Consider the following 13,448-nt stretch of genomic DNA (forward strand, 5'->3'; position numbering starts at 1 on the left):
CAGCAGTCTGACAGCTGCAGGGAAGAAACTGTTTCTGAGCCTGGTGGACTTGCTCTGAATGCTCCTCAGCCACCTGCTTGCGGGAAGGGGCTGGAACAGACTGTGTGCAGGATGAGTGGAGTCCTTCATGATGCGGAGCATCGTGAAGTGTAGAGGTCCGAGGTGGTGGGAAGGCTGCTCCCCACAGTGCTCTGTGCAGCTTTAACCACCCTCTGCAGAACCATCCTCTCAGCAGCAGTGCAGCTGCCGTGCCACACGGTGATGCAGTTGAATAGAACGCTCTCCACCACACAGCGATAGAAGCTCCTCAGGACAGAGCTCCCAAGTCCAGCTCTCTTCAGCTTCCTGAGGAAGTAGAGATGCTGGTGGGCCAACATCTCTGCCAGACTAGTTGCAGAGTGTGAAATTCAATTAAATTCAAAAATACTTTATTAATCCCAAATGGAAATTAAATGTATATTTTTATGTATTTTTAAGACACTGTATATAAGAACAGAAGTAGTCCCCCCCCCCCCTTTTTGCTTGTCTAAGGCAGCACAGAACGACAGATCCAGGTGAGTGGAGGGACCACTCCCCAACCTTATGCAATAGCAGAGCCACGGGGTGGCCAATGGTGACCTTGGCCACCATAGATTAATCTTTTGCCACCCCAATCATTTGATGAACCTATACTTTTAGGCAGTATAAAATCTAGTTTCCTCAAATGATAGGGGTGGTTGGTTAGCACACACATACATATACTTATATGGTGGTGGCCATCTTGGGCTTTGACGTGGCAATCCAATTTTTGAAAAGAAGCGTTCTTACATTTACTCTACATGCAACATTAAAATGGAAGTAGGCACATTGCTTATTTTTTGAGGTATTCAGCTCACAAGAAGGACAAATATATATGGCGGCAGCCATCTTGGATTTTGACGTAGTAAACCAGTTCTTAAAAACGATTTTTCTCATGTCTAGATGTAGTGACACACCAAAATGTAAGTTGGTACCTCAATTATTTTTCAAGTTACCGTGTACACAATATGGACGAACGGACAAATGGTATTTCCAATTCCTCCTCTTTGCACCACGAGGGACAAACATAATGAGATAAATAATATGTTACCACACCTTTATTAGCTTTTGTACAACTGTTAAAAAAATACATAAAATGTACATTTATACTTTAAAACTATTAATGTTGTTTTTGAATAAAATTACATTTTTGAAATTTTGGAAACTTGTGGTTAAGTTGACAGAATTAAAAACTAGTTGGCAGACTTTTTCAGCTCTGTTGTTTGACGTGTATAACAGGGATGTTAATCTGCTTCACAGAGCAGAGAAAATTCTCCAACACTTTGTCGATGAAAGTATAAAAGAGTTAGCGTATCATCACACTTCATTACCGTCATGAAAAATCACAACTTCAGTACAAACTGATGTGTTTTGAAACCAGTCAATAGGAGGGGAATTTACTTGCAAAACACTTTTTTTTCCTTCTAGTTTAAGAGGCATAGATCATAACTCATCATATGACTGAAGAGAACAGCAGCATTTCTGAAACCGTCATTTCTATTCATTTTTAAGCTGATATGTGAGGATCATTTTCTTTTGTTGCTTCATTTTTTAAACAGTTGATGTTTGGGTCATGCTGTCAAGCCTTTCACTATTTCTCAGCCATTTTTGCCACCATGCTGAGCTTTTCATGTGCCATCAGTTTGCAAATTGAAATGAAAGCTCCTTTTAAAAAGATTTTTTTCCCCCTAAAACTCTTTTGAAAGCCAAGGCTTTGACACATTTTCTACTATAAAATATAAACAATTATCCAAAATATGCCAGCTCAGTTTCAGTAACCTAACATCATAAGCTTTTATAAAAGCTTTGATTAGAGCGTATTTATTACTTATGCAATGCATTCAACGTTTTTGTTTCCACGTCAAACAATGAATTTCTGAATTTTCATTTTCAAGGCTGAAAACTGGACTTTATGGTGACCAATCTAAATCTCCATTTCATTGCCCCCACTGTTCTGCCTTAGACTGGCTTTATTGTTTTTATCTGTGTCTGGTTAGCTTATAGCACTTTTGGAATTGGCTTGACTCTGCTCTACTCGGGTCCACTTGACTCAGACTCTTTCCAGTGGGTGGTCCCACACACTTTCAGCTCGCTTACAACCTCGGCCGAGGTTCCAAGCCAGCCGAGTTGAGCTGAAGATTTGATGTCAGCAGACTGAAGGCCATTGACTGGCCAGAGTGGGACATCAGTCATGAGTCTCATTCATAAGAAAGCCTTCATTTTTAAAACCTTGCAACCGTATAAGTCTTTTTTGTTTATATAAATTTTTTGTTTATTTATTTGTTGTTTGTTTGTTTACATATATACATTTATATTTATACATAGTACCATAGAACTGTTTACCAGTCTACATGTTGCCATTGCAATAGATGAAATATATATATATATATATATATATATATATATATATATATATATATATATATATATATATATATATATATATATATATATTCAAGTTCAAGTTTCAGGCTCGCACATGCCTTTTCAGCTTTGCCCACAAATTTTCGATAGGATTGAGATCATGGCTATGTGATGGCCACTCCAAAACATTGACTTTGTTATCCTTGAGCCACTTTGTAACCAGTTTGGCAGTATGCTTCGGGTCATTGTCCAGTTGGAAGACCCATGTGCGCCAAAGCTTTAACTTCCTGGCTGATGTCTTGAGATGTTGCATCAGTATTTCAATATAACGTTCTTTCCTCATGATGCCATCTATACTGTGAAGTGCATCAGTCCCTCCTGCAGCAAAACAACCCCACGACATAATGCTGCCACCTCCGTGCTTCAGTCCGGATGGCGTTCTCAGGCTTTTTCCTCCAAACATAACTGTTGCAGTGTGAGCTGTTGCGGGCCCCCAGAGCTGATGCAGCAAGCTGTTGCTAGCTGTTGTTAGCTGTGGGCCTCAGGCCTCATTTTGGACCCCAGGCCCACCTCCAGCTCACATGGCTCCTGGCTCGGACCCCACCAGGGGTAGTAACTCACACTATCTCAATAAATCAAGGAAACATGATTTCAGTTTTACCAACTGTAAATCAAGGCAGGAGAAGATTACAGTTTTACATTGCTGACCTCTCCGATACAAAATGACGCGAGATCTTGGACCGGAAGGGGCGAATGACACGTTGCTTTCTAACTATATGGGCCTAGGCTCCGCCTTCTTCCGGGAGTGCAGCCTATCAAGTGATTAGAGGGGCGGACTAAGTGTGATCTCATTGGATCGTATGTGGTCTGACATGTCAGGAAGAAATGACATGGTGGTGCAGCGAGCCAATAAAGAAATAATAAATAAATAAATAAATAAAAACTATTCCTTGATGGATATTGAATCCCTGGGAGACTTTTTCTTTTTAGAGTTGCTGGCCCTGTTTAGACCAGTCAGAACTGGGTCATAATCTCATTACAATCCGTCTCTGAGCAGATCAAAAACCCAGGGTCAGTCTAGATAAAATACTAACAACTCCCCCTGGTTCGAGGGACCCAGAGGATTTTCTCGAAAAACTCCCAGTTCAAGACCACTGGAATTGAAAGCAATTTATCATTATGGCCAAACAGTTCAATTTTAGTTTTGTCAGACCACAGGACATGTCTCCAAAAATTAAGGTCTTTGTTCCTGTGTGCATTTGCAAACATTAATCTGGCTTTTTTTTTATATATAGCTTCTTCCTGGCAAAGTGCCCTTTCAGCCTATGTCGATACAGTACTCGTTTCATTGTAGATAATGACACACTCTTACCAGCTTCAGGTCTTTTACTTTTGTTCTTGGGTTGATATGCATATTTTGGACCAAAGCGCGTTCAACTCTGGGAAACAGAACCCATCTCCTTTCTGAGCAGTATGATGGCTGGACATTCCCATCTTGTTTGTACTTGCATATAATTGTTTGTACAGATGAACGAGGCACCTTCAGGCATCTGGAAATTGCACCCAAGGATGAACCAGACTTGTGCAAGTCCACAATTCTCTTCCTGATATGTTGGCTGATTTCTTTCGACTTTATGTTACACAAGGAAGCAGAGTGTTTCAGGTGTTCCTTAAACTGCATACACAGGTGTGTCTCTAATTAACTCAGATAGTATCAATAAACCTATCATAAGCTTCCAAAGACATGGCATCAAATATTCCAAATTGGTTAAAAGCATAGTAATCTTAGTATATTTAAACTTTTGACTTTGAAGACACTAATAAAAATTGCCTTGAAAATTACTCATTCTCATTATTCTGGCATTTTACAAAGAGGAAAAAAAAATTGGTAATCCTATTTTACCTAAAATGGGACAAGTTTATTCTGATTTCACATCACACAGTGTGAAAAAAAATGCATATGTGTCTTTAAATAATGTATGTAAACTTCTGGTTAGAACTGTATCTGTCGAAACAAATTAATCACTGCACAACTTTTCTAGATGTTTTTTGTGCGACCTTTTGAGAGTGTAACTATACTAAACCTTAAAAAGGAGCAGAAGTGCTATTTTACAGAGCAAAAGGTCATAATGTGTGAGGTTCTTGTTGAAACTGTCACAGAGTGAAGTCCGTGCAAGTGATGAGGTGATGTCTGCCACCAAGAGAAAGCCTGAGGAAAACTCTTTCTCTGTTATTATTACTACAGTGCACTGCAGTGACATTTTTCTCACCAACTAACAAGAAAATATCACACACCCACATGATTTGGCAAAAGTAATGCCACTAAACATTTTTTACTGAAAACCTTTATCTAGAGTTCCATAAATAAACATGCACAGGCTTAAAATATATCACACAAAGATCCTGACAGGAAAGCTTTCAAACAATAAAACTATAAAATATATAAAAGCTGTCACATAACCATTACTAATCAAAGCTTAATATATGTAACCACAACGTGCAGCTACAGGCAACGTCTATCTTTCATCCATCTTTTAGAGTCTAACAAAAAATCCAAGAGGACACTTAGATGAATATTCTTTGACTCTGCTAAGAAAGCATCAATCCAACTAATAACTACAAAGTCTAAAATTATACATCTTTACTGAGTTTAAAAGCTGCAAATACATTTTTGATCTCCTATGATTAGTGAGAACATGTGTTTTTAGGTGACACAGAAAAGGATGAATCAACAACAACAACAACAACAAAAAAGATGTTCCTATTAATCCATTGTAATCCAGTCCTGGTCTGAATGCGATAAAATAGTTATGAATATGGAGTTGCATTACTAAGTTGTCATCAGAAACTTTTAAATAGCTGATAAATAAAAACATACTTGATCAAAACTGTCCATATGCGCACATGCATCCAGTCCGGTTTAAATGATCCAAACCTTTTCCAGCCAAATGTTCGGATTTATTTGTTATTTTTTGTAAATTTTTAGGCAAATGTTTCTTGTCTTTGTATAAACAATTAACTAAAATTGCAGAAAATTAATGAACGGTGGTCAAGCTGTTATTAACTGCATGTCCTAAAACACGTGAATAAAAAAAACTGATCATGTTTAAACATGAACAGCGAAACAACAACGTATTTATTAGTGAGGTGAGAAAAAAACTCTTTTTTTCTCCACAACTTTATGGTCTTCAATATAATATTTTGCTCATTAATGATGATCACCCGAACAGTATAACATGTTTCTAAACTTAGCTAAGGTTAGAAAATACTAAGCCTTTAATTTTCAACCCAAGGAACTCTCAATGGCAGCAACTTGCTGTATGTGAATAAAAAACCTAAAGGCTTAGCATTCCTTGAAGGAATGCATTTGGCCCACCTCCTTTTATGCCAGAAGGTCAGCGCACAAAGTATTAAAGTGATGAGGACAACTCTCGGCTGTTACGTCCAACTTTAGCTTCATATCTGTACATTGGTCATTTTTGTGGTGACATGTCAACTAGATGTTGTGACCATTTTGAATTGAGTTGAAGGACTCCAAAAGTTGGTTGGTTGCACATGTAGATTACTTGGGGTAGCTGTGGCTGAGTGGTTAGAGCTGTCGTCCTCCAATGGGAGAGTTGAGAGTTCGATTCCACCAGCAGTCACATGCTCAAGTGTCCATGGACAAGACACTGAACCCCTCACTGCCTCCGATGTGTGTCCCATCAGTGTTTGAATGTGATAAAGCTCTGATTAGTCTCTTTAGAATGATTTGTTCAATTAGCTTTGTAGAGATCATGTAGAGTTCTGTATGAGTGTGTGTGTGGAGGTAAATGAGGGCACAGGTTTTCTTGTAAAGCGTTTTGAGTATCTTGATTAGACAGAAAGGCGCTATACAAGTACAGTCCATTTACCATTTACTTTCTGAGCTTCATTTAATCCATCCACGGGCTGATAAGATCATTTGCTCACAAAACAGCGTTGACTCTAGTTAACGGCAAAGATTTGAATTCAGGTTTTGTGCAATCAGTTTAACGAGTTCAAGTTGGGAAGAGTCTCATCTACCAACACGATGCAGTTTAGCACAATGGACTGAGCTATAGCCATTTTTTGTGTTTTCGAATTTCAGCAAGCTGTGGTGGCCATCTCGAAGTGGATCGACTCCAAACGCTAATCTGGTGTAATTGTGCATCCAATGATTACTTCCTGAAAGTTTCATTAAATTCCATCCAGATGTTCAAGAGATATTTTGCAAGCAGACAGACGAAAAAACTCAAACATTAATGCCCTTTTAGCTTGAGAGGTGGGCAGTAACAAAGCAACGTGATCAAAACTCTAATTTTTATCTTTAAGAAAACAAAATAGGGACACACGGTTTTTGAACGCTTATTTAGACCATTTCATACTTTTCAAGAGACTGTGTAGAAAACCCAACGTCGTGGTAAAATATTTGACGATATGAAGCGCTGAGTATGGGTGCACCGGTCTGGGCTTCAGTCCTGATGACACCAACAGGAGGATGAAGACAAACGACATGTCAGAAACTATGGACCGAGACGTTGTCATTTCACTGATACACCTGACAGCCCATCTTCCGCACAAACACGCCCAGACATACAACTGCAGCTCAGCTGTTTGGGTGTTGGGTTGGGGGGGGGGGGGGGGGGGTACTGTCCTCATTCCCTGTCAGTAATAACCATAAAGAAATAACCAACAGGATTGACTCAAAGTTAATCATTGGATCACAACAGAAAATTGCTACACTGCTGTTGGGGTGGCAGTAATCATAGAAAATGGCTTCAAGCGTTAATGACTGTTAGGAGTTTTAGCACAGAGCTGAAGGCAGTCAGCCACTGAAGCTGAGGCCATTTACAGACGAAATTGATGAGTGATTTAGTAGAGAAGTGTGCTGTTTCAATGATATAGCAGCAATTCATCAAAACAGAGGTTCATTGCATTATATATTTTCCCCCCTCTCCCTTTCCTCCATTGGTCTGCGCCCCCTCACCCCAGTTTCTCTCTGTAAATACCACTCTTCAATTATTGACACTGAACTCTGAAGGGCATAAAGACCAGACATGGCCTTCCCACCTCCGGTGCTATTCACTAAAAAGAAAAGCACGCACGCACACAGAAAGGCCAGGTCGCCCTCCCGCAGCGCAACACGCACAGCCCGACCACGGCAGAGCACGGCGGACGTTTTTACCTCGTATTCCTCGGACTCGATAAGCAGCTTGGCGGCGGTGATGCGAGACTCGTACGGAGGGACCTCGTTCTGGAAGGGAATAAATAAATTAAAAAGGACAACGCGATCAACCTCTGCAGCGAGCGTTTACACAAGCGACCACAAACATTGTGCTCCCTTCGTCTGATAATAACTCGATCCAATTTCAGGGTGCAAAATGCTCGGCGGCTATTTGGCAGTTAATCTCAGTCAAAGTGTCAGCGGGCTGTGTTCAGATCAACCTGCTGGTGAAGATAAGAGCCGCAACAGTGGAGTCGCTGGGATTCTTCCACCAAATCATCCCACTAACCCCGCGTCCCATTTGTTCCAATTTCTGGGCGTCAACGTCGGCGTAATTTATTTGGAGATATTAAAAATTGTTTGCGCCCTAGCTTTAACACTGCTGTCGTTTTTTTTTTTTTTTTTTTTGTTCATATCTGCCTTCTTCTAACACTCAACAGCACAGACGTTCGAGGAGGACTTCTATCTTTTATCATTCCAGTTTATTACACTTCTCTTCATTATCGCTTACGTTTTATCTCTACTGGTGTCCTCAAGCGAGTGTGTGTGTGTGTGTGTGTGCTGCAGAGCACTCTGTGACTATGCTGGTAGTTCAAAGAGCTTTATAAATAAACTTCTTACTGGTCCTGAGTGCAGAGAGAGAGAGAGAGAGACACCAGAACACAAACTCACCTGCGCGTCTTCTTCTGTGCTGGAGGATGCTGCACTTTGTTTCTGTGCAGGCAGCCACGTTCCAACGCTTTTCAACAGGTATTCTTTACCTTCCTGAAAACAAATACAAATAAATGTAAACTAGAGGTGAGACAGTATGCTAAGTCATAATTTGGTAAAAGGTATTAAATGCTACTTTTATGTTGGGTGGGAAGGCGACCGATGAACAAACCATCATTAGGCATGTTTCTGCCATCGCAGTTTATTTTGAAAGGATTATAAAGTGGAAACTATGGTCACAGATGAGTTCAGCTTTACTGTCAAATACATGCATCCCCCACCCCCCTTCCACGTTGATAAATTGGATCAGTAAATATTAAAGAATTTTAAAATCCCATGCACAGTTAGGAGCAGAGCACATCCGTGCGCACGAGGCCTGCTGAGCTTTGTAGCTGCAGGACTTGGGGTGAGTAAACTTGATTTCACCGCAAGTCCCAACAGCGTGGATATGTGTTTTGGCAAATCATGAAGCAGGCAACAGTACTAACACATAAAGCTGAACTACTAAAATTAAATGGTAAATGAACTGTACTTATATAGAAACTTTCTATCTTATCACGATACTCAAAAAGCGCTTTACAATATAATCTGTGTCCTCATTTGCCCATTCATACAGCACTCTACTAGATCTATACTAGAGTTGCATTCGGGCCAAAAAAGTCCGACCCGGCCCAGCCCCGACCAATTAACTGTGATTACAGCCCCCCCCCCCCCCACCCCCACCCCAAAAAAACCCCGACTTTTTAAAATTTATTTATTAAGCTTTTACTGCTTTGGTAAGTAAATCAGTTTGACATGATGGTTTTAAAAATGTATTTCAAAGAAAGGAAGCGATAAGATTTCTTGTTTATTAACAAGAGCCAGCGTATTATTATAGTCATTATGGTTATTAACAGTTGGCGGACGTGCGCGGCTCGTGATCCAAATTGGGTCGTGGGCTGCGCGCGCCCGCTGACGCCGTGGCTGAGTCCAGGTAAGCTTCAGGTGGGTCGCTGGCAGTGATCCATCTGGACTTTGTTTTACCTCTTTCAACCAGCTGGTCAGCGCACGGTCGTTGGTGATCCAACACCCGACACCGGCCCGCCCATCCAGCACATTATTTTGGCCCAGCCCGAACATCGGGTCGGGCTGGGCAGCGGGCCCCGGTTAGAAATGACAGCTCTAATGTATACAGAGAATAATCAGTGCTTTATCACATTCATACACTGAAGGGAAACACACACACACACACATCGGAGGCAATGAAGGGTTCAGTGTCTTGCCCAAGGACACTTCAGCAGGTGACTGCTGGTGGAACTGAACCCCAAACTCTCGCATTGGAGGACGACTGCTCTAACCACTCAGCCACAGCCGCCCAAATTAGTGCTCGTTGTGATGCCTTTCCTGCTTTTATTCAGTTTGTTGTTATGACGACCCATGGTGGGAAATATCACGTAGCCCTGTGTGAGTGAAGGACTGAAGAAGCAAACATTATGAGAAGCATTAGATGGGCTTATATTTTATACACGTACACCCATTCCAAATTTCTTGTGAAGATGTTCTATGGTAGCAGGTCTGTGTGCAGCACTGAAGGATTTGTCAAGTGGGACCATATAACAAAATAAAATTAATAATAAACCTGAAATTTACTATACAACGCATACAACAAGAACACAGACAAAAAATACAGCTAAGGTAGTTGTTATGACACACCAGAGCAATCAACTTATTCTAACTGCTGAACAAAAATTTAAAATAGCCACCAAATCTCAGCTTTTTGTGCTCCTGAAAGCTTCTTTTTGCTCATTTGAATCGATTCTGCATTTTTAGCCTTTTTTTAAGCTCCTTTCAGCTTCTATTTGCTAATCTGGAACATTTCTGCTCTTTTCAGCTTCTTTCTGCTGGCATCTGCTTTTTTCCTGCATTTTTAGCTATTTTTCTGCTGAAGTTGGCGTTTTCATCTTAAAACGTTTTCCATGCACCTCATCATACGCCTTCTGCTTTGCCTTTCTCCCTCTTTGCTCTACATTACATCGTCTCCTCGAAGAAGAAGTTTGCGTTTTCAGCTCCTTTCAGACTTTTTCTGCTAATTTCTGATTTTTCTTCAACTCCATTTAAGTTCCTTGCTTTTATTTTTCAGCTATTGAAAATATTTCAAGTAAGATTTACTTTAAACACTACTATTGTCTGTTGCTGGGATAAACCAAGACCTGAGTAACACAACTTTGTCCCACCTCATGCACCTGTGTGATGTCAATGACAATCCAGTGTTTACAATCCTTCAGCTTCTTCAGCAGATTTCAACAAAATCAATCAGCAATAAGAATCCATACTGCATTTTTGCCTGATATGCATATTTCTCTAGTTTTTTTTCCTTCTTCTTTTTGTTCCTAATTTTTCAAACCTGAACATTTCTAAAAGTAAATACTTTCCAATATTTTCAAGCAGGAACCATGATCATTTTAACTCTACAGGATGACCCCTGGATTTCCCAGAGAAGTAAGAGACCTCTAGATTAATTGAAGATTAAATTATTCATTCATGTTAATGTGTTTAAAACATGCTGTTTAGATGTGAGGAAACATTGAAAAGTAATTGGTACCAGCATGCCCCCTACAGCTTACACCTGGTATTGCAGATCCACATAAACTAGATGATGTGAACAAACAGAACAATTTTTGCTGATAGTTCAAAGTTTACTGGACGAAGCTTTGAACTATTTACTGCTGACAATTTGCCAAGACAGTGAAGAAGAACTGAATATCATTTGAGATCAAATGAATAGTTTATCACACACTTTAATACTAAACCTAATTTAAAGTTAGTAGCAGTTCCATTTAATATATTGTTAATTCTGTCTAAACACAGCTTTGCTCAGGCTGTTTTCTTCAATCAACCAACTACATACAACTAAATAAAAATGATAAAAACCATTACTGTAAATATTGTTGAGATCTTGTTTTTAAACTCACAATCAAATGTCCCTAAAGGGTCTTTTTTTCCTAGGAATTGAATCCAACATGCAGCTCTCTCATCTCTTTCAATTTATTAGATGTTTACATGACCTCAGTGACCAGCTGAGCAATTAACATTCCTATTGGCATGACCCATCTGTGCATGCATGTGTGTGTGTGTGTGTTAATGCAAGTGTCCATCGGCTGATTAATGCCACACAATTCAATCTGCTCAGAATAATTAACTCAGCAGATTCCAGCTTTAATGTGGTGATAACTCATCTGGAGTGAGAGTGTGTGTGTGTGTGTGCGTACTGACCTGGATTTTCTCTGTACTAAACAGGTAACTGGCCATAAGCTGGAGAGCCTCCGGGTTGTCATGGTGATAGTGTAATGCTCTTTCAATGAACTCTCTGCACTTATCTGCAGCTCCCTCCTCCATGCTACAAACACACACGCACACACAGAAAGAAAAAACTCAACCTTAGCTCATTAGAAATGACAGAGTATGAGATGGGGTTGTGTCACCAGTTCAATCAGCTCTGGTACCAGAGGTCTGTTAGATAAATCTCAGCGATGGAGCAGTACGCCACACTGACATCCTTTGCTGTAGGGAGCTCGTGGTCCTCATCCTTCTTCGCGGCTGCTCCGGCCTGAGCACGCAAAAAGAAAGACAAAAGCAGATTATTTTTATGCCTGATAATATAACAGTAATATAAATAAAAGCATGATGAACATGTCTTTATTTGGTAACAACTGTCGACGAGTCATAAATTTAGAAAAATATCACCTGAAATGAAAATAGGAAATCTAGTGAATATCATATAGTTGTAAATGTCTGAAAACAACAAAAAAAAAAAGTTGTGTAAAGCAGAAAGTCAAATTTCACTAAGACTTAAAGAAATATTTTTATTAGAAAAACCTTGATTTTTTCTACAACAGACAATCTGCTGAGAGAAGCACTGAAACAAACATGTGATGCAGAAATATAAAAACCTTTGAACAAATAAATTTACAGTGATATGCAATAGTTGCAGGCAAGTGTGAAGGAAAGAAACTAAAACTGACTGACTAACTAAAACAACTCCATTACATTAAAGAACAATATCTTATTTCTTTCACTCCTCTCTTTAAATGTCATCACAGCAAATGACTTGTTTCCATTTTGTTATCAAAATGCTGTTGCTAGAATTGATTGTTTTTCTTGTAACTTTACCAGTACTACTTTTTGCTTTAAAGTACTACTTATTTGCTTTTTTACTAGCATTATGCAGCAGGTGACTGAAAAAAATAATAATTTAAATAATGCATCAAGTTAAATTATTCAAAGTTGAATAAGAAGCACGTAGCATTTTAAAGCCACCACTTTACAATTTTAACATGAACACTTGGTTCTTCATTAAATTTTTCTGTTATTTATGTCATTGTTTATCATTTTGTGGTAGAAGTGGTGGCTTTTTAATTACCAAAAGGTCAAAACTTTTAGGTGACAGTAACACTGCAGTGTTCTTCATCTCCTAACTTGATAGAAATGACTAAATGAAGAACCTCCAACAAAAGTTGCATATAGGTTTATCTTATAAATTGTCCAACAGCGCCATCTTGTGAACATATTAAGAACTGCATGCAGTGTATCCTGATGCATGCTCATCAGCTCATCAGCATGCATGCTCATACACTACTTGCATGCAGTGTACTTTCTCCATCTTAATTTTGAAGATTTGTAAATCAATGAGCAGCCATGGAATTGTGTGTTCACTCACCATTGCTTCTTGTTTCTCTAAAGCAGAGAGAAGGACTTGTATTCCTCTGGTGTAGTAGTCCACAGCCTCCTGGCCAGTGTGGATTTGTCCCAGGTACATGTACTTACTGTGACCAACATCTGGACTCAACTCCACAGCTCGAAGAAAAACTTGGGACTCGGTAAAGGAAGACACAGCTTTACAGAAAATACACAAGCATTGTTTTGGTGACATTCACACAAAATAAAGAATAACATGTACAAAGGATATTTCTTTAGCTTTCTGTGTGTTTCCTAATTCAGAGGAGATGTGTCCCAGCATGTCAAGGGCTTGCAGGTTGTTGGCGTCAATGTCCAAGGCTCGCTGACAGAACAGGCTAGCCATGTCAAAATCAAAACTGTCAGTGCATTCCTGTGT

The 13,448-nt window shown here is 39.6% G+C and overlaps 1 protein-coding gene across 2 annotated transcripts in view; it reads right to left on the reverse strand.

Annotated features, from left to right (window-relative positions):
* si:dkey-12j5.1 (probable assembly chaperone of rpl4) overlaps positions 1 to 13,448 on the reverse strand; it is a 49,492-nt gene that overhangs the window by 35,510 nt on the left and 534 nt on the right. For both annotated transcript variants that reach the window (XM_037676979.1, XM_037676978.1), the window contains exons 3-8: positions 13,302 to 13,448; positions 13,053 to 13,202; positions 11,839 to 11,942; positions 11,609 to 11,732; positions 8,318 to 8,410; positions 7,607 to 7,675 (exon numbers count right to left, since the gene is read on the reverse strand). In XM_037676979.1, the coding sequence (XP_037532907.1) occupies positions 7,607 to 7,675; positions 8,318 to 8,410; positions 11,609 to 11,732; positions 11,839 to 11,942; positions 13,053 to 13,202; positions 13,302 to 13,448 (687 nt within the window). The remainder of the gene's footprint in view (positions 1 to 7,606; positions 7,676 to 8,317; positions 8,411 to 11,608; positions 11,733 to 11,838; positions 11,943 to 13,052; positions 13,203 to 13,301) is intronic.

Source organism: Nematolebias whitei, chromosome 5 (genome assembly GCF_014905685.2).
Source record: "Nematolebias whitei isolate Nwh7 chromosome 5, NemWhi1, whole genome shotgun sequence".
Taxonomy (NCBI): domain Eukaryota; kingdom Metazoa; phylum Chordata; class Actinopteri; order Cyprinodontiformes; family Rivulidae; genus Nematolebias; species Nematolebias whitei.